The sequence below is a fragment of the Pinus tabuliformis genome, chromosome Q (genome assembly GCF_031772625.1).
Source record: "Pinus tabuliformis cultivar Carrire ecotype Pingquan chromosome Q, CPIR1, whole genome shotgun sequence".
In the NCBI taxonomy this organism is placed as follows: domain Eukaryota; kingdom Viridiplantae; phylum Streptophyta; class Pinopsida; order Pinales; family Pinaceae; genus Pinus; species Pinus tabuliformis.
The window spans coordinates 438,813,072-438,834,471 of record NC_142296.1 but is presented as its reverse complement, the minus strand read 5'-3'; the positions used below and the strand labels follow the sequence as shown (position 1 = coordinate 438,834,471).

The following is a 21,400-nucleotide window of genomic DNA, read 5'->3' as shown; positions in this document are numbered from 1 at the left end:
CTTGATAAATTGTCATCATAGCTTAGTTTTCCAATCCAATCTTTTGGCCTGTGCAGGTTCCTTGGTATTGGTATACTTTATTGGCATTTGCTGACTTGGAAGGAAGTTATCTCAGTATGTAAATTCACATTTGTATTCATTATATGTTTTAGTATATGAAAAGTTTTTTTAGAAAGTATAATCCAAAGGTATATGGTTTTTTATGTCATGTTGAAACGCAAAATCTCATTACTTATTCATCCATGGAACATTTATTGATGATAAAATAAAAAGTTAATTTAAGGACACATATCATTAGGTTTGTGCATGGATGAACTATATAATAGGCCTATCAAGACTTATAAAATGGTTATTAATGAAAATTTGGTTAGTAACATGCATCTTTAACAACATCATCTATATTCAGTTAAATATCCAAATCAATCATGAACTAGATATGGAATTATTGCATTATAAATTACTTTATCCTATTGTTATTAGAAGGAGAAATCTTGTACCTCATTTTATAATGTTAAATATAAATAAATGAAATGGAAAATAAGACATACATAATATAATATATTACCCTATTTTCTACATAATTCATGTGATTTTGTGGCTATTCTTGGGGTATTTTCTTTCATGCCTAACTAGGTGATAATCCTAGGATCGTGGGAAAATAAATATACAAGTGGTGAAATGAAGAGATTGAAATATAATTGCTAAAATCATGGGGTATTTTTCATTTCTCATTCTGAAATATTACACCATAGTAAAACTAACTAACTAACTATATATATATATATAGAGAGAGAGAGAGAGAGAGAATAATATTTATCCATCTCATAGAAATATTCATCCTTGAAGTTATATTTAAAGAATCTTCCACAAATTATTACAATGTCACATCATCAATACGACCATTCAAAATACATCTTAATGGGAAAAATGATTTCCTATTATAGAAGACTGTTGTAGATACTGGGAAAAAATCCTTTGAAGATGAGAATAACCAAATATATGTTTCCCCTCCATGTGAAATCTTGAATCCTACTATTATTTGGGTTCATCTATTTTTAAGGATTAAAGTATACTTGTTTATGAGCAAAAGCTTCCATGTTGTTACAAATGGAAATCAAAGCTCTATAGGATTCATTGGATATTTTCAAGCAAAGAATGTAAGATTGAGTATGTAAGTCTTGTAAATGGAATCTTATCATGACATGGTCATGGTGCATCCTCATTAGAAGATTAAGGATATGATTTAATAGTGTTTCAAATGTAAAATGACCATAAATAGTTTGTAGCCTTTATAAATGTCTTTGAAGAAAGATATTGCAACAATGGTTAGAAAATGTTGTAAGCAAATGTGATGAGGATAATTATAATTCTCCTATACCATGTAAGTGTGGGGTATGATATTCATAGGCTCCCACATATATCCCACGGGAAATTCTAATGTGCCCAAAAGCTACACCTATTGTGAGTGCTATGGGATTTTCAAGAGAAGGTTAGAATTAGTGTTCTGGGCCAATGCTACATGCAACAACAAGAGTTGTGCATGAGGTGGGGTGAATTTGAGTTGCAACATTTCTCATTTTGAAGCATTTTGGAGAATGGAAGTATGGGATTGCAAAAATCAACAACTATTCAGTACAAAGATAGGTCCATATTATGGCTCCTAAGGGAAAGTGTTGGTGACTTTTGAAGAGAATGGGTCATCTAAACTTGATGTATGATTTGATAATCCAATTCCAAAGGTTGTTGACCTTGTTGGTCTATGTGAAGAAGATCATGGTTTCTTGTGTAGCGAAAATGAACTTCGGTTAGGAAGTTCTGCTGCAGATTATATGGAAAATCTAGTGATCAATGCATTGTTGAGACCCTATGACATTGTTTAGGATGTTAAAAAGTAAATTGTAAGCAACTTAGATTTTCATTCTACCTTAAAAGGTAAACTTGATATGTTGTCTAATATGTAATATCCCTTCCTAAAATAATTTTGGCTAAAGAAAGATTCACAATTTTGCATTTTTTGCTATTATGGGGGACCCATGTGTTTTTGGAAATAATATTTAGGAGAAGGGGAGGTTGAAATCACTTAGCTAGTGGAATGTGGGGGCCACCCCCTCATGAAATATGCACCCATTGGAGAGAAATTCGAATTGCTAAGGAAAGGAGGTTGAAATGCTAGATGGAGGGACCCGCATGAGGAGGCAAGGAGAAAATTATAAATAGGAGGATGGAAGCTATTGCAGCTTTTTGTTAACTCAACTCTTCCATTGTTGTTCAAGTTGTTCAGCTAGGTCACAAATGTTGCTTAGCACATAGTTTTCTAAAGGGGGAACTTGCCCTGCTTTCAGTGGACTTCGAGTGCCACCATAGGGAGGTAATTCTACTACCATAGAGGGAGGGATTTGTGTATTCTTTGAGTGATCTTCAACCAATTCCCTTAGCCAATTCGTACTCCAGGGAGGACGCATAAGCTATTTCGTGCCACTCATTTCAGCGAGTTCCTAGGGGTGTTTTGCGAGGAGAAATTTGGAGAAGTTGCTTTAGGAGTAGGCCAGCATTTGTGGAGAATATTGGAGCTGGGAGTGACTGCCTTTAAAAGAGACAAATTTTTCAACTTTGGTCCTGCGCAGGGGGTCACTGGATAGAGATTTCGTGGTGTTGGGGCTCAACCATTTGAAACTCGTGGTGGAATCACTCTCTCGCTTCAGGAGGAATTTCCCGGAGCATTTCTACAACAACTTGGGGAGGAATAAGGAGGATTTTTCAGCAGATTGTGCTACTAGGGACATAGTCTTTGGCTAGGAGGGCGTAGCTCCAAAATAGGGTAATTCTGGGAGGTCGAAATTAGCCCAAACCCTTTCTGGGTTTTTGTGGGTTTGGTGAGAGGAGACCGGGGCTAATTTTGCAGAATTTTATGAGCAATAGAAGTGGGTCAAATATTCAATTCTTCCATCCAACAGTGTATTTCCACAAGGGCCAACACAAACTTCTTGGAGGGGAGCCATTCTACAACATTTGGGTAGTTGTTATTCATCACCTGGGGCTTGTAGCTTGCCTTGAGCAAGCCCAGGTGCATTCCTTCCATTTCATATTGTACTCCCTCTATTATATAATGAAATTGGCCCATTTTGGCGTGTTTCTGGAGCATTTCTGGTTATCTGATCATGTGTGCAATTTATTGTGTTGAATGTGTTGTATTTGCTTTGTTTATCACTGTTAATATCAACTAGGAATATCACATAATAGCATTGTAGTTATTGGGTTACACATGCAGGCTAATAGTTGAAAGAAGGTTTGAAATAACATCATTTATCACAGACACATTAGCCGTATTAGTAAGATTAGGTCCTCAAAATGTTAGCTTTCAACAGTGCTTTGGAACTGCACCAATAATTGCCGGCAATTTGCTTGATGCAACAGTTTTTAATGGGTCATGTCTACAATCCATTTTATTTTTCCATATTGATTGCTTATATACCTCTCTAAATGAGATAGAAGGCATTGATTTAAAAACCAGCAAAGGTCAACATATGCACAAGTTAAATCATAACATCTTTGTTGGTGTTGGATTGCATATTCTTGCATTAACTAACTGTGCCAGTCTTGGCCCTTTTAACTTGGTAGTTGTGGCTACAACATGTTCGCTACTTGAATTTTTTTATGCTTGGAGGCTCTATTGAAGGTTTATAGCTTTAATTATTTGAGAATTTGTCTCAGGAAAGAGTACTTGTTGTTGCATCAACTTTTTTGAAGGCTATAGAACATCTTCCCAGTTCACATGTGTTGGAAATTACATCATTTTCTAGCAGTGTTGCCCAATTTATATAGGAAGAAATAAAGAAAGATATTGAAGTCTAGGATTTTTTGTGAGGAGTTATCTATCATGTGTTCCATTTTATTTTTGGGTGGTTCCATGTGTGATGTATTAAAAGGAGTTCAGTGTTTTCAAGAGGGGAAAAGAAATTCAAAAGTTTTCAAGGAAGATATGGTGTTTGCAGTCCATGCAGTTGAAAATTATTCAGATATGATAAGAATAACCCCTCTTCATGTTGTTGTAGCATCTAGATGTTCTTAGACTATCTAATGTCTTTTGGCACTCGGTGCTGAGGAAAAAGGAATTAAAGTGGGAGGTAGTGAATAGGTACAAAAGGGCATGGTTTTCTTTGGTTGAGTCTATCAAAGGGGAGAAAAGAGAGTATTAATATTAGCAAGCACTTTTGGAATCAAGATATGATAGGTATCCTTAATGCATGTGCACCTTGGACATTGTCTTCTATTCCAATACAAATTGAGGCTTCTCTTCATATGCAAAGAAACATTCCTAATCATTTGTTTCCCATCTCTTAACAATATGAAAGCAATCAATTTTAATAGGAGAGTAACAAGAGGCTTAGTTTTCAAAAGGAAATCCAAAATCCCACTATTGGATCAATACTCATGGCCTTTGAAAAGCTCCATGGTGTATATCCCTTTGAGAATTCCATTATAGTAAAGTGCAAACTATATATGTATGGGTGTTGGTTCACGATGGATAGTGTGTTGTCATTGGAAGAGGGGATAGTGCCACCATTGATAAATACAAATACAAATACATTGGTTGTGGAGGCATGGCCACCCTTGACATCTGGATTGAAAGAAAGTGCAGAATATGAATTTGATGCTTTAGTGGAGATAGTTGATCGCGATCTTTGATCAAGAGCCTATGATTTATCTGGCTTAAAATAGAATGAGAAATACCAAGCTTGAAAAAATTATAAAAAAATATTATAATCAAAGTAAAGAAATGTAGATAAATAAAAGAACACAAACAAGATTGATAACAAAGTTCACCCAATGTGGGCTACGTCTTTGGGTATGTTTCCAGTGGAGCGACCTCTTTGATTATGATGCAAAATAACTCAAATTACATCAATTCCACAATATTTAAAGTTGGATATCTACTCTACATCTAAAAATCCTCTAATAACCCCTCACAAAAAATCTCTTTTCAAAATTCCACAAAAGCGAAAAATAAATCTATGATTTACCACAAGCTCAGTGATAATCACGCTACAAAATCAAAGGAGCTTAGCCAAAATAACACAACCACACTTGTGTGGTGTAGTGGAAAAACATTTTACATATATAGCCATTGGGGTTCGCAACCCCGGGGTTGAGCCCACAGAGGTTGCGACCCCCATCCATTGGCATATTAAACATGTTACATCGGTATGTTGTTATAACCATATGATAAATATCGTATGTCGTTAGAACCATATTATTAAAAACCTTGGTGCATCATATGTTGGTTACACCAAACCTTACCAAATATACCATATATAAAACATTTAATCCCACGCCATCAAATAATATGTGGCCACGTCTAATACATCATTTGACAGAGGTACCGATCAATAGAGGTTGCACTAGTGGTTGGGAAAAGGTCTTTGGGTCAAGCCTGTAAGCTCCCCCATTTATGGCATGTAGTAACAATTATTCCTTAAATATAATATTCCTAAAGCCTATTATAACCATTAGTTGTGGCGCATTGTTGGAGACATTGGTTAGTTATCCTGAAGGTCTCACATTTGAATCTCATAAGTGTTATTTTTTTGAACCAAACCTAATTTTTGCGTTCCGAGGTACCACGTGATGCCTTTTGATTGGGCCATGTGTCACCACCAGATTGGTCCACTTAACCTGCCAACTTACCCTGCATCTGCCACATGTCGAGACCAGGTGTTGCCATGTCATTCCACATGTCATTCTCAAATACTACCACATCACCTCTATGTTGTGCCAAGTGTCATCCATATGACCTACCACAAAACACCCTGAGGGGCTTCCACGTGTCACTATGTCCTTCCCTTTTTTCTTATTGTCGCAAAACTTTGGAAAGCGATAACTTATTCATACAAACTTCATTCGACGCGATTAAAGTTGTGTTGGAATTATCTCATGGATCTTTTCAACATGGCATGACTTCCGTATAATTTTGGGGACTTTGAATTCTAGGCCATCCTGTATCCTCCTAGATCAATCCTCCCTACTAGAATTTTTTTAGACCATCAAAAGGTAAATTAATTCGCAAATAGGTGAGGGTATTTCTCCCTCACTCCCTATATCAATCCACCATGCCTTTCTTGGATTCATTCCCATAATACCCACTCAAGTATATTCCACATTTCCTCAACATGAAGTCCTCATCTTCTTGTCTAGAATAACATCTTCTTGCAACTTAACCAAATACACAAGAGAAAAATCGTCAATGGAAGGAACTTGAATATTCTCATCCTGATCTATGATCGTCGGTGACTCGTACAGTTTTAAATTCTCCACATTTACAACTGAATAAATTTGAATATATAGTGGTAGATATAACCAGAAAGTATTAGTTCCAATATTCTCCAAAATAATAAATGGGCCATATCAGATTGGATTGAGCTTCTTACCTTCCCCTGTTAACCTATATTTATTGATATGTAACTAAACTCGATCACCAACTTGGAAATGGTGATCCATCTTATGTTTATCATGCTTAGCCTTATACTAGGCTTGGCTCTTCTCTAATAGTTCCTGGATTTCTTGATGCACCATATGGATCTTCTAAATGAATTTTTGGGCCTTATATTCATCTATTTAAGAAATCAAAATCAATGTCTTTCCAAAAAACTAAATCCAATGGAGACTTTTGCAAGTATCCAAAACAAACTTCAAATGGAGTGATCTGTGTAGATGAATGTAATGCTCAATTGTAGGCATGTTGCACATAATGTAGTTGTTCATCCCAAAGCTTAGGATGCTTGTTACAGTATCCTCAAAATAAATGTACCATGGTCCTATTAACCACCTTCTTCTATCCATCGGTATGTGGATGAAAAGTCGTACTTCTCTTTAGCTTGGTGTCCATCATTCTCTACAAGCTTGACCAAAATTCTCCCATAATTTGGGAATCTCGATTTGATATAATAAAAGTGGGAAATCCAAAGTGAACCCAAACATGTTGAAAAAATAGTTGTGCAGTCCGTTCAGTTGTCACTTGCTTCTTACAAGGCATAAAATACACATCGTGTTGAATCTATCCACAACTACATACAAGTAATCATGACTTCTTTTGGTTATAGGAAAACCTCCTACGAAATCCATATAGATGTTTTCCCACCAATGAGAAGGAAGTGGAAGTGATGTATACAAATCCAATTTCTTGTTAATGGGTTTACTAGTTGCACAAAATACACAATCTATAACATATCTGGATACTATTTCTCTCATTCAAGGCCAATAACAAAATCTCTGCAAATGAGCTACAATCTTTCCTACACCAAAATGCCCTAAAATATGAAAAGTATGGGCTTCTCTAATCACATGAATTCTTTCATTTTCTCGAATACATATTTTATTAACATGATAAAGTAACTTTCCTTACAACTGGTAATCCTCCACTTGTTAAACATGAGTTAACCTCTTGCACACATCCTTAAAGTCTAGATCCCTAGCATATTTCTCAACATAATGTCATGTGATAAAGAATCATTATACAAGACAACATGTGCATTAATCGAAGGTATAGATAGCATATCAACCACTTTCTTTACCTTTTATATACTTGATGGCCAAATGAAACTATTGTAGAAATCCCATCCACGTGATATGTCTTGACTGTTGTATATTTGTTTGTGATTGCAAATACTGTAATGGTTGATGATATGTATGTATTATCGTTTCCTTTCCCATTAAGTAATTCTTCCATTTTTAAACACTTTGTACTAAATAATACAACTCTTTATCATATGTAGGATAATTAACAAAAACTTTAGAAAAGGTCTCAGAGCGATAACAGACCAGCTTACATTGTTGCATCAAAATTGCTCCCATGGCATATCCACTTGCATCGGTCTCTATCTCAAATGGCTACTGCAAATTTGGTAATGCTAACACCGATGTTGTAATGATATTTTATTTCAATGTATCAAAGGATTTTTGCTACTCTCCTCCCCACTGAAAGTCTCGTTTTATGCTAGTCAAGGCATGTATAGGAGATGAAATGTAACAACCCCTGGTTGATTTCCCATGTAAATAAATAAAATAATAACCAAGGTCAAGGGACACGTATTCCAAGTTGAATGTTGGGAAAAATATAATGATGGGGGATCACTATTGATTAATAAATTACTATGGAAATTGGTAAAGGCAAAGTGGCATTTGTTGGAATTTATTTATGAAAATAACGGAAAATAGGAGAAGAGGAAGATGAAAGGCCACATAATTGCATGTGAGGAAAATTGAAGGAAAAATACAGGAAAATGAATAAAATAGAGGCCTCAATGATAAAAAGGCTTATGAGGATCAGTTCACAACTTTTGTCAATTCAGTATTTGGCACACTCATTCTATTATCTCTCTCTCTCATACTCTTACACACTTAGAGAAATCTTGGAGCATTGTTGGAGCATGCTTGGAACACTCTAGTTTTCATTGGATTTGGAAAATAAGGCAAAGGAAAAGCATGAAGGTGCAAGGGGACAACAGGATCAACAACTACAATGGGATTACTTTGTAGGTATCAAGTTTCATGTACGATTTCCTTGCTAGTTTTGGCATGCATGGTATATGCATGTGGTTATTTGGTTATGATCTATCATTGGCATGGAGGATTGCCTAGATTGATAGTGGTTTGCCTAGCCTTTCCATTTCCTAGATAACCATGGTGTTGTGGGTTTTCCACTTGATTATTTTATTATTGGTGCTCATGTTCCTTATGGTTTTGGGTTGAGTTACTAGTTCTTTGAGCCTTCATTGGAAAAATGCTTTGGAAGCCCTAGAATAACTTGGGTTGAGTTACTAGTCCTGGAAACCTTTGTTGGAAAAACGCTCTAGAGCCCTTGGTGGGTCGAGTTACCTATTCAGGAGCCTTGGTTGGAAAAATTTTAAGGAGCCCTGTCGCAGTTGTGGGTTGAGTTACTAGTCCTAGAGCCGAGTTGGAACAAACGCTCTGGAGCCCTGGACAGCTTGGGTAGAGACCGATATGGTGATGGTTAGTGATGTTCGAACATGAGGTGGAACCACTAGTGGACGGTTGAGGTGGTTTGGCCTCTGGAATCCCTGGTTTGGTTTTGCTTGGTTTATTTCATGAGATCCCACATTCATGCTTGGAATATGGCATAAGGGTGACCGACTGAAAGACGGTTTTGGTTCAGCCCAATCTATGGTCGAGTGGTACATGGAAGTCCTTAACTTGGTTGGATTTGCATATGTTAATAAGAGCTCCTTTCCTCTTGTATTTTCATGAGTATTTATACGTGTTATTATGTGTCTTTGATGGTTGGTTTATTATGGTGTATATGATGTTCATTTACTATTTATAGGTTGGTTATAAGATGTATACTGGTTATGGCTCTTGATGTGTCTTGATTTTTTTATGAATGGATAATGAACTCATGAGCTAATACATGTTATTGTAGCTATTATGGGAGGGAATTAGACCTTCTTGATGATTCTCAGATAAGTATCAGACCCCCTATGTTTAAATATGCATTCATGACTTGTAGGTTACATGTTCACCATGTGTTTGATGAAATGATTGTCATGGTTAGGCATGGTTAGTTCAAGTTCTTTACTAAGTTTTGCATTATTGGATTTGTCCTTGTGTCATTCATCATTCTGTAAATTTTTGTCATGTTCTGGGCAGAGGTCTGGATACTAGCCCTAAAAAAGTGGCTCAGATTCCGGGGTCCCATGCTCAGAACTAGGAAATCTAGATTGCAGTCAGTGTGAGGCAGGGTTATCCATGTGACTGGAGGGTCACAACCAATCACTTTCCTTTTTATGCAAGCGATTAGGAGTCAAAATCACTAAAAGGGAAAGTTAGCTCAGGGTTTGGACACCTTGATTAGTTGTTTATCTCCTGTGGGTCTTGTGGCCCCTGAGAAAGGTCAATAAGGCTTCATCTTGTCGACTCCATTTCTTTAATGTGATCTAGGATGTCATGTCATATCATAGTAACTCTTCGTCACATGTTTACCCTGGTGGATCGGTGAACTTGGGTCATAGCGTCGGGCTGAACTAGCCAGCGGGACCCTTTCTCCACCAATCAGGTACACACTTTTCTAGTGCCATCACGCTAGTCTCCTCCTAGCGCTTAATATTTAATCCTTACTTTATTATTTTGGGGTGACATCAGGCGATGTCATCCCGCCTTGGTGTTCCCGGTGCTTCGTAGTGTGCCTTCCTTTCATTCTTTCAGGCTATGCTTTTGGGCCGCCTAGCCTGTGGACCACTCTTCTGGCCAATGAGTTTACTGTTGGGCTCATGTCAACTTGCCCATGTCATCTCGACGAGCTAACTTGGCTCTCTCTCTCGCTTTCACCCTCGCAAATGTTCCAAGGTGAACCTTTTGGGCCACATCAACCTTCCTTGTCCAATCACGTTAGGGAAAACGGGCTGTGCCAATGTGTCGCATCAAGATTTTCTCAATCTTTTCCATCGCTCGACTAATGGGTCTTGGCCCTACCTTATGCGTTGCATCAGGCAGGGACATTTACAAATGTCATAAGAGCAAGTCTGGATACTATCATGATTTCACTAAGCTGGTTATTTTGACTATGGCTCTGTCTCAAAGATCCTGCAGACCTCTGGATTAATGTCGGTACTTGGTGCCAACGTCAATGGTTTATTAAGGCGCCCTATGATGTTACCCTATTGAGATTAGATGAAAGATTCTCCAATGTGTTCTTGGCCCATTTGTATTCTCCGTTCTCAGACAGGGAATTCCAGGTATGTTGGTGTAGGTGCTCCTAGAGCCCTTACCTACCACGAGCTTGGTGTGGATTCCTGAAAGGTATCCACCTAACCTACCACATGTAAAGAGTGTCAAGATCCATGCCAAAGGTGCAAACAACTCTATGACACTAAGCAGAAGCTTCCAGGTCCGATCTAGGTATGCCCTAATGCTAACAGAAGACAACCAGGCTGCTGATAATGTATGGTTGGGGAAGCCTACCTGCATGGGTTTCAACTATCCCTAAAGTTGAAGGAAGAATAACCCTTCCAGCATTGACACAACGTCTTTTGCATAGGTCTCTTATGTAACCCTTCAAACAGTCTCTTATGTAATTATTTAATGTTAATAAAAAGGGTTTATATGCCCAATACTTCCAAGTATTATTCCAGATCCTCATGGATCATTTCATTGCCTGTGGCAGTCATGGTGTCATTAAGCTATTCACATATATGCTATTAGTAACATTGTTATATATTTCATACAAAATGAAATTCCTATGTCAAGGAGTGGCATATTCTTTGTTATTAAGTTTATTCTTTTACATTCTATTGGATATTGTAGGTTATGAAGACATTAGAAAGTGCTTCACACATCAACTCTTTACAGTCCAGAGGCACACGCTTGAGAAAATCATTTAACTACAACAATACTTCCAGAAATGCAACACACATACACACATACATATATATGCATATTTACCATAACCATAAAATCCATATCCACACAAAAGAGTAACCACATACTATTGCATCAACAACACTATTATAGTCCAAAATTCCAGGACCATTTCAACCAGAAATGCATCATAAATTAATCAACTTGTGAACAAGCACATATGGTTACTTATGTTTTAAACTTGCAAAGAAACTGAGTCTTGGACAAGGACTCTCCACCCAACCATAGACAGTTGCAACCACATCTACTTGCAGTTGTCACCACCGAGCTAGATTCCAGAGTTTGAGGGGGATGCTTGCTTAAGGTAATCGATCCCCAACTATCAACTAAAAATAGTGAATTCCAAAGGATCTCTTCCTCAATCCCATAGTTGACTTCTACCATCTTCTTCAGCATGAGGAGTACATAGGTTCTCTATCTCACCCCAAGTGTGCACACAATGATTCACTCTTTTCCAAGAAGTCTAGAATCCATTGTAATAGTAAGGAAATAACCAAAGGTCTTCAATCAGGTCTTCCTTTGATGTTGCTTCAAGATTAGCCTCTTCCCAAGCTATCTAGGGCTCCAGAGCCTGCTATATCAACCCACATGATCTAAGTGAACCAAGTTGTTACAAGGCTCCAAATATTACATTCCAACCCATAGCCTCTAGGGACCCAAGTTGTTATAGGGCTCCAAAGATTACATCCCAAACCATAGCCTCTAGGGACCTAAGTTGTTACAGGTCTCCAGAGACCTTGTCTCAACCCATAGCCTCCAAGGACCCAAGTTGTTATAGGGCTCCTGAGACTAGCAGCTCAATGCACAACCTCTAGGGAACTTGAGAGACAATCCCCTTCTCTTCTCTTATGTTCTCTTATCCACTTCCTGTTGATTGAACCAGAGTTCTTTGTTTCTCTAATGCTCAAATTGTTGTTTATTCTCATGCTTTCTCTTCTAATTGTTGCTTGCTTCCTCTTTTTTTTGAATGCCTCTGCTACCTTATTTTACTTGTTCTACAAGGATTCTCCTTCCACGTCCTCTCTACTTACGTAGTCTCACATTTACTGTCCTATCCTCCCTTTCTTGCACTACGCAATTTCCTTATTAATTTCTTGTCCTCTTTTCTTGTTACCATTTTTCAAGCAACATGGGCTTTGTAATTTCTCTTTCAACCTATTTAAATTAAGAACTAGTTCATTAATTCATGCACCAGACAACTTTTAATGGTTGTTCAGGCAATTCAGGTTTCTTTCTCTACACAAGAAAACCTCATTCATCCCAAGCAAGAAATCCTCCTCCCCAACTATGGAATCCATGTCCCTTTGATTCAGTCCCCCCTTTTTTTCACATATTTATAAAAATATGTAAAATGAATTTTGTGAGAGAACCATGGGTAAGGATGTCACACTCTCTATTACATATATAAAAACTATTTTCATAGAGTTATTGTACAAAACCAACAAACTCAAATTGTTTCCTAAATTATTCAACGAAATCCCAATTTGGCTAGATTATCCCTTTTACATAGAAGCCAAATGACACTCATATAACTTCCAACAATATAGATTCTTTTGAGTTACAAAACATAAAATATTACAAAATCAAATAAATTAAGGAAAACAACTTCCTTTGGTAAATGGATTTTGACATAAGAAGTTCAAGGATGCTTTTGGTTGGTAGATTCTCCTGCATCAATTGAATAGAGGCAAGCTCCATTCACCCTGATTTGTGAAACAAGGACAAGGGCCATGGGGCATGGTGTGTGAATGTTAAACACATTTCAGTTGGTTATCCCTTGGTGTTTATTCCCAGCATGAGAGGTGGGACTATTGTAGATATTTTCTAGCCAAGAATAAGGTCCATTTGTAGTTTCCTTGGTTGGTGTTGCATTCTATTGTTATTCCTTCTTGTGGGAGATAGAACTAAAACTCATGGAGCACACATTACATGTTACATAGAAATCAATTCATAATTATTGACTTGGTAAGAATGTGTTTTTACCTAGTTTATGTTTCGATGGTTTAACATGTGAGACATTTTCACCACGTCTCTTTCTAGTTTCCATGTTTAGTATTGGGTTATATGCTTGGGTTTCAATTATAGTGAAATTCCAAGTAGGTTAGGGATTGGGAAATCAACTCCCAACACCTTTTAATATTTTAGTAGTCTCTATAGTGGCTTTGTTAGTCTTTTAGCTTCTGGCCTAGGCCTCTCATTAATCATCTTTATGGATTTTATGTGATTTTCATTTTGTACACTTTTCCAAGCCTTTGGAACTGGTTTTTGTTCTATTATTATTTTCTTGTTAGTGGGATCTTCAAGGCATCTTGGGACTAAGTATCCTCAATATGTAGGTTCACTTTGATTTTGAATCCTCTTTGCATATCTGATAGACCCTTTTTGTTCTTTAGGGATCTTTTTAGACTAGGCAAACATTATTTGAGTTTATCCTTGTTAATTATATTCTTATCCTTTAGAACCGAGAGACCTCATGGAAATTCAAAAGATCATGTGAATACATAAGGAAACTTTGCAAAGAAAATACATATTCATCAAGGAATTTTTAGTCATAATCCATGAAAATGAGAAACAATCTCAAGTTCAAAATGTACACATTATGTGTTTCTTTGAGGAGAAAAGGCAAAAAATCATGGATCTTAAGGCAAAGTGTTGTATGCTGAAGATCCTAGTGTTTACCTTACATAACAATATTCAATTAGAGGCCTCAAACCAATATGTACCCATGTCACGTACCCAATTCTGTTAATGAATTACAGAGGAAACAAGGTACCCAAAAATTTTCTTTTTCTTTTTACTGGCTTATTAATAAGCTTCGATACCACTCTAGAACACACCCCTACAAAATTTATCCTAACCACCCTTGCAAAAACTTGATTTTCATCTCTCATACATTTTTTCAAACACTTCACAAGTAAACCTTTCTTCAAATTCTTTGTATACAACCAATTAAGTAATATTTTCTTGTAGAAATTTTGTCCAATATTTTGTATGAAATCAAATAAGAAACATTGCTTTGATCCCACTTGTAACATTCTAACTGAAATATAGCACTCAATCATGCAACTTTTGATTTATGTGATTGAGGTATTCTATAAAATAGTTTGTGTGCAAATTGTAATAAAACAACTTTAACACATTTCTTCAAATGCTTTACATGCAAATATGCATAGATTAACTACAACAGTACTATCATACAACAATGCTAACATACAATAATACAATCCCCATCCATAAAACAACATTTTCATTGGGCAATTTCATCAAACTATTTGTATGCAATGAATGATTAAACCATTTAGGAATTTCTTCAAACACTTTGCATGCAAACTAATATAAAAACTTCCTTAGGGCATATCTCCTAAATTATAGCAATCCAAGTTCTAAAAACTAAACTAGATGGTTAGTGGGATTTCCCCTCACTATATTCCAAGTTTTAGCCTTTGGAACCTCCCATATGAAAATTTGTAGGAGAAATTCCAACATGACATGTTTGATGCATGCTTTTAGGAGCATCCAGAAAGTTCAACTTCCTATGATCATATCTCCTAAAATATCATGACATAGTATTTAAAATTTGGAACATATGATTATAATATTTCCCCTCACTGTGGTCTAAGTTTAAGCTTTTGGAACCTCCCAAAAGAAAAGTTTTAGTAGAAATTCCAACATGGCCTTTTTTATGCATGGTTTTAGGAGCATCCAAGAATCTTGAATACCTATGATCATATATCCTAAAATAGCGCAACCCAAGATCTAAAATTTGGAACAAATGATTAACTATATTTCTCCTCACTATGCTCCAAGTTCCAGCTTCTGGAATGTCCCAAAAGAAAAGTTATATAAAAAGTTCCAACATGACTTGTTTAAAGATGCATTTAAGAAGCCCAACTTTCTCTGATTGTATTTCCTAAAATTTCACAACCCAAGATCTGAAAATTGGATCATAGGATTACTGAGATTTTCCCTCACTATGCTTCAAGGTTTATCTTATGGAACCTCCTTGAAGAAAATTTATAGCATAAATGCCAACATGGCATATCTAAAAAAGAATTTAGGAATCCTATCTTCCTCAACCAATGTTGTCACAAAATTTAATACATAAAAAAGCTATACCAAATAGTATAACAACTACAACCATGATAAATTTGATGAAGAGTAGTCTCAAACCCGCTCCCTTGGTCATTCAACTCCCTCAATCACAGTCTTCTTCTACTCCAATGTCGAGAAGCGAGGATTGCCTTCATTGTGCCGATCTTCAAGCTGAGTTGGAATAGTTGAGAGCCCACCAGAAGATCTTGGATGCCAAGATTGACAACAACTAGAAGATCATGGAGGCCGAAATTGACAGCCAAAGCCGACTCATTAAGGAAAAATATGAAGATGATATTATTCTTTTTTCTGCACAGAATCTCTTCATTACATGAGCATTTCAATTAGCTATCCAATAGGTGTGCTCATGCTAAAGAATCCATTGAAATACTAAAATAGATGATGGAAAAGAGAAATGAAGTACCTACAAGCTCTTCAAGCATAAAGCAAGATGGAGAAGATGATAAACCTGAAGAATCTATAGCGAGGCATATCAGCCACATCAATATAGATTAATTATGTTTTGCAAATGTTGTTTTTTGTTGCTATAGTTTGTTAGGATTTACTTCTGCTCAGTCTTTTTTTCAAAGCCTAAAAGGCAGGAACAAGGAGATTTTTGTTACTGTAACTCCTTCTCTCCTAGCACCTCATGGCATAACATTATGTACCTCAGGGGAACTGCCTACTCCTATTTTTTTTGAAATACAATACAGCAACCGACGATGTTGAAAAAAAAAAAAAGATAAATTTGATGGAGTAAATGCATGTACATATAAACTTGCTGAAAAAAGAAATTAAATAATCATGCATAAGGGATACTTATATTGAGTCAAATATTTTGAAATATGGAATTGAGGAAGGGTGAGCCACTCTCCACCCAACCATAGGCTCAGTTATGCTATAGTCTTTCTCATAGTTGACCACCCCCTAGCCATATCTTGATGTCTTTAGTGAAAAACCAAACTCGGGGATTTAGCACATAGTTTTCAGAACAAATTTAACATAAAAAGTGAAGGTCGCTCTCCACCACACACATGAAAAATATCAGTGTTCTACCTTTCCATTCTTTGACTAGGCCCATAGACATTTAAAAATGACAATGCGGGTCAGCATAGCACAAGAGAGTCATTTTTTGATCTTTGTTGTCCCTTGGCCCTCCTTCCTCATTGGTGTCTGTGCCACACAAAAATAAGACAACTCCCAATCCTCAGATCCATCTAGTCCAAGGAAAAATAACTACTACACATTCAATTGCCGTTACACAAGCAATCACCAATTCTCATGCATATTTGAATTTCTGATGGGGTTTTGTGTATGAGAAGAATAATGGAGTAATTCTTAGAACAAAAAGGGAAAAATAAAAAACTCCTTAATGACTTTCTTTTTCATTTTTATAAATACACCTTGACCCTTCATCTTCCATACCTTTTAGCTTCATGGGAAGACTAACCATCACATCAAAGGGAAATATTCACCCAAGATATATTTTTCTCTTAAGTCAATTTTTTTCACCTCTCGAAGGCAACATAATCTGTTAGTTGTCACATTTCTTCGGCTCTTACATTTTTATTAATAAAAGAAACCATTACATCATATAAGAAAGTTTGACATCATAACATCAATGTTGACACCCTAGCATTACATGTTCTTAATTGCATTACAAAATTTGGGGTGATGAAAGGGGTGTCGCAATCCCCTCCCCCTTTTAGGAACACTGTTCTCGGTGTTTTGCTATGTGTAGAACCATTCTATGCAAAATAAGGGATAAGCCACTTTCACATGAGCAACATTTTTCCTATACTTAATTTCCACTTTTAGAAATTTCGCTCATTCTTCACAGTCTAGTTACCTCTAGACCTCTTAGCATTCTAGCCCATTCTTGCATGGTGTTCATTACTTCACAAGGGTTCCACAGGGAAAATTTTTAGCTCATTGTTTTCTTGGACATATCCAATGCATTCATTATCCTAATGAGTATGTACATGAATCTTTAAAAACCAATTAATTTATGTCTCCCCTTCCTTGCAGTCACACACCTTGAAAGTTCAAGCATCCCCTTCTCTGCCTCCCTAGTCCCCTGGGCAATCCATTCCTTGGAAATGATTCTTTGCACAGGAAGAGTCTCGATACTTATGGAGTCTTCCATCCAAGGCATCCCTTTGGCTTGCTCTAAATAGCACAACACATTTTTCATAACATAATTCATGGTGACCAATGTATTTCATAGGGTTCCAGTGTCACCACAATGGCCTTATCCCTAGGATTTTTCAGCTTCACAACCATCATTCATCCTTCCTGGATGGATCATCATCTCACTTGTGACAGTATACAATTTTCATGAGATTAATCATAATAATTTAAATCAATTATTCGTCCTTTTTCTTTTATTTTCCGTGCGTGCTTCATATATAAATGAAATTTCATAAATTTGGTATTCTTCTTATGATGTTTGACTCTTGCATATGGTAGTACTCAACTTTCATTATCATAACCAAGTTCATTTCAACTAGAGTCTATAATTTCATTCATCCAAATAATGGTAAGTGTTCATACATAAAATCTTTTCATTGCAAGATCTGTGACATCTTCTGAAGTGATCTCATAATTATTATACTCAGTAATTAAATTAATTTCAATTGATTTAAGAGTAAATTGAAATGAAGCCATAGTTACGCTTTTTATTGCATCACATTCATTCCATGCATTCCATAATGCATTCAAATTTTTATTCCAACAACCAAAGGGTCAAAACTAAAAGATACATATATTGAAATTCATGAGTGATTAGCTTCCACTTTGCTTTGCAAGATGATGGCTTCATCCCACTCATTTCACTACTCAACAATTCCTCAAATTTATTAGAAATTATTTATTTTCATGGCATTCAATCATGCAATTGATTGTCTCATACAAGCATGGATGCACTCAATATACCAAGTACATGTGCCTTCATGATTCATAATATGAGTGTCATGACCAAATCATGCCATAGTAACTCATGGATGAATCATAAAGATTCTAGCAATTTGTACACACTGAAGGCTTCTTGCCTTTTTCATAACCCACTAGGTATTAATGATAAAATTGCTTTCATATATCAACAATTCCATACAATTTTCACTTTAACTAGGAAAAACCAATCCTTCGATTACATGTTTCTTACCAACAAACTCAACATTATATGATAGAATCACTTGTCTCAAGCTTAGAAACTATTGGACCAATACTCATGGACTCATGAACATGATTGCAATCCCTACATTTGTTGAATCATACATCCCCATAGTTTCATGCATTCTCCCAAGCCATTACCAAACATATTTTATCTCGAGGGTGTATTATTCATGCATTTAATATTTGTTCAGCATGGAAGCTCAATGCATGCACACATTATTAAGATTTTACTAAAACTTTTTGTGCTAATAATTTTCTACCTTAAGCATACCCTTCTTAAGCATCCATGTAGTATATGCATTAATCTGAAAAATAAAAGATATCAAATTTAGTTGAAAGAAATTCTTACCCAATTATTTTACCCTTTTACCTTTCCTTGTTACTTTCCCTACTTACTTGGCTACCATCACATGGATTATTAGATAATATATTTTCAAGGACTTCAGATAGCTTCTTAGCATACTTGATTTTGCAACATTTAGAAGCCCTTAAAATGATCTCAACCTCTCATATTAGTCACAACTCTATCTTTTCATCCGCTCACACACAATTTTCAATTAATATTCATATAGGCCATTTGCACTATGTATCCAATTTAAACATTCAAACAATGGCTTCAATCATGAACCTAAACATGTGCATATACATCTTCTCAAGCATGTGCTATACTTGCACATATTCCACGCTATCCATACACATTTATTTTTAAATTTATTTTTTAGCCTCTCTTGTTTTCAATCATTCACATGATAAGTTTCATAAGCATAATCATAATCACACTACTTCTTTCACGTCGTAGTCAACAACAAGAGATCACTCTTGCACACTTGCAATATCAACATTCCATGTGACATGGAATTCATTAGACAACCCTACTATATTACCCAAAACATAACAAGTACCAGTTTCTATTTTCTTACCATTAATGCATTCATATTATTTTCATAAATAAAATATATTGACTAAACACAATTTTTAGTTAAGGGAAACTCCCTTTTTAATCCATTTTCACAGTTGTGAGTTCTTTGTCCATATAGTTCATATTGACCCAGTTAAGCCCTCCTTGATTGATCCTTTATCTACATCTTCCCTCTAATGCAACTCTGTAAGGAAAGCTTCCAAACACATTAGGAATTTCATCATATGAATAAACATAGCAATTTTACTAAACAAAGAAATAAATTATCTCAATTACTTAGTAGGTTGACAACCTAAATTTCTTTCTTGTGATAGCTATGGGGTCCCTCCCCCTTGCACTTATGTGCATATCAATTGTTTCAAAACACATTATATCAGTACAATTGTCTTATAACATTATCATTACTTCATGCAATCTCACTAGCATATACTCATATCACACACTTAATCAGACATTCAAACAATTTTCTAAGTGTGTATAAAATTCAAGAGTCATAATCAATAATTATTAGAACACTTATTCAGAGAAAACCATTGATTGGAAGAAAACCTCTTGTTTTCTCTTATCCATAGGTTTTGTTGCTCCTGTTTTGTTCAACAATGGGTCATTCTCAGGCTAGGCCATGACTCCACAATGGAGTCAACTTACCAAGAGCCAAGTATGATGCATAACCAATATTGAAAACAAACAAGGTCAAAGTACCAACCCCGACAACCTCCAACCAATAGTCTCACATCCTCCCATAAACCCACTTGACCCAAGTTAGTGCACCCCTCTTCTCTAATCACAACAACCCCTCGGGTTGTGCCACTATCCTTCTAGGGTATCCAACTTAGGTTGGCCAAGGATGTCTCATATCCTTGTGGCTTATAAAGGTTTCACTTGCCTTTAGGGCTCCAGGTACTCTCTAGACCCCACATACAAACACTTGTACCTAAAATCCTCCCTCCAGGGCTCAAACCTTCCATAAGGTAACCCAAGGAGAAGTGCACTCACAACATTGTCACAACATGCATATCAACATGCATAAGTGTCACTTGCACAATTTTCTCATCAACACCTTATCTTCCATAGCCTTGATTCTACAAGACTACGTGCAACACCTTCATTGGGTTTCCAATCATGTTGTCAACATGTTCCTGGTTACATGTTCAACATTAACCACTATTACTCATCTGAATCATGTTATGATATTAGACTGCGTCTGTAACAACCCTGGTGAAAAATCCATGTAATAAAAGTTAATAAAGGCAAAATCATAACCACGGTTGATGGGACACTTATTCCAAGATGAATGTTGGGAAAAGCATCCTAGTGGGTGTTCATTGGTTTATTATGGCTAAGCAAATTGGCAAAGGTAATGGATAAGGCTTTGAAAAGGCAAAATGGCATTTTTGGCATATTTATTTATGAAAATAATGGAAATTAGGAGAAAATGGAGGTGAAAGGTTACAGGTTGCATGTGAGGAGGAAAATGAAGGAAAATAATGGAAAATGAAGAAAATAGAGGCCTAATTGATAAAAAGGCTTCTGAGGATCAGTTGGTACCTTTTGTCAGTTCAGTTTTCGAGCTCTCTCATTATTCTCTCTCTCTCTCTCTCTCTCACTCATTGACACTTAGAGTTTTCTTAGAGCACTTTGGCATTGGATCAAAAAAGGAAAAGGAGGCAAGAGGAAGGAACGAGCAAGCAAGGAAGAGCAAGATCAAGCAACTACAACAAGATTCTTTGTATATATCAATTTGCATGTGTGTTTTCCTTGCTAGATTTTGCATGTATGGTGTTGCAT

At 36.2% G+C, this 21,400-nt stretch overlaps 1 protein-coding gene across 3 annotated transcripts in view; it reads left to right on the top strand.

Moving 5' to 3' along the window:
• Positions 1-21,400, top strand: part of LOC149220101 (uncharacterized) — a 492,965-nt gene that overhangs the window by 158,987 nt on the left and 312,578 nt on the right. For all 3 annotated transcript variants that reach the window (XM_089382722.1, XM_089382723.1, XM_089382721.1), the window contains exon 3: positions 57-114. In XM_089382722.1, coding sequence (XP_089238848.1) covers positions 57-114 — 58 coding nt within the window. The remainder of the gene's footprint in view (positions 1-56; positions 115-21,400) is intronic.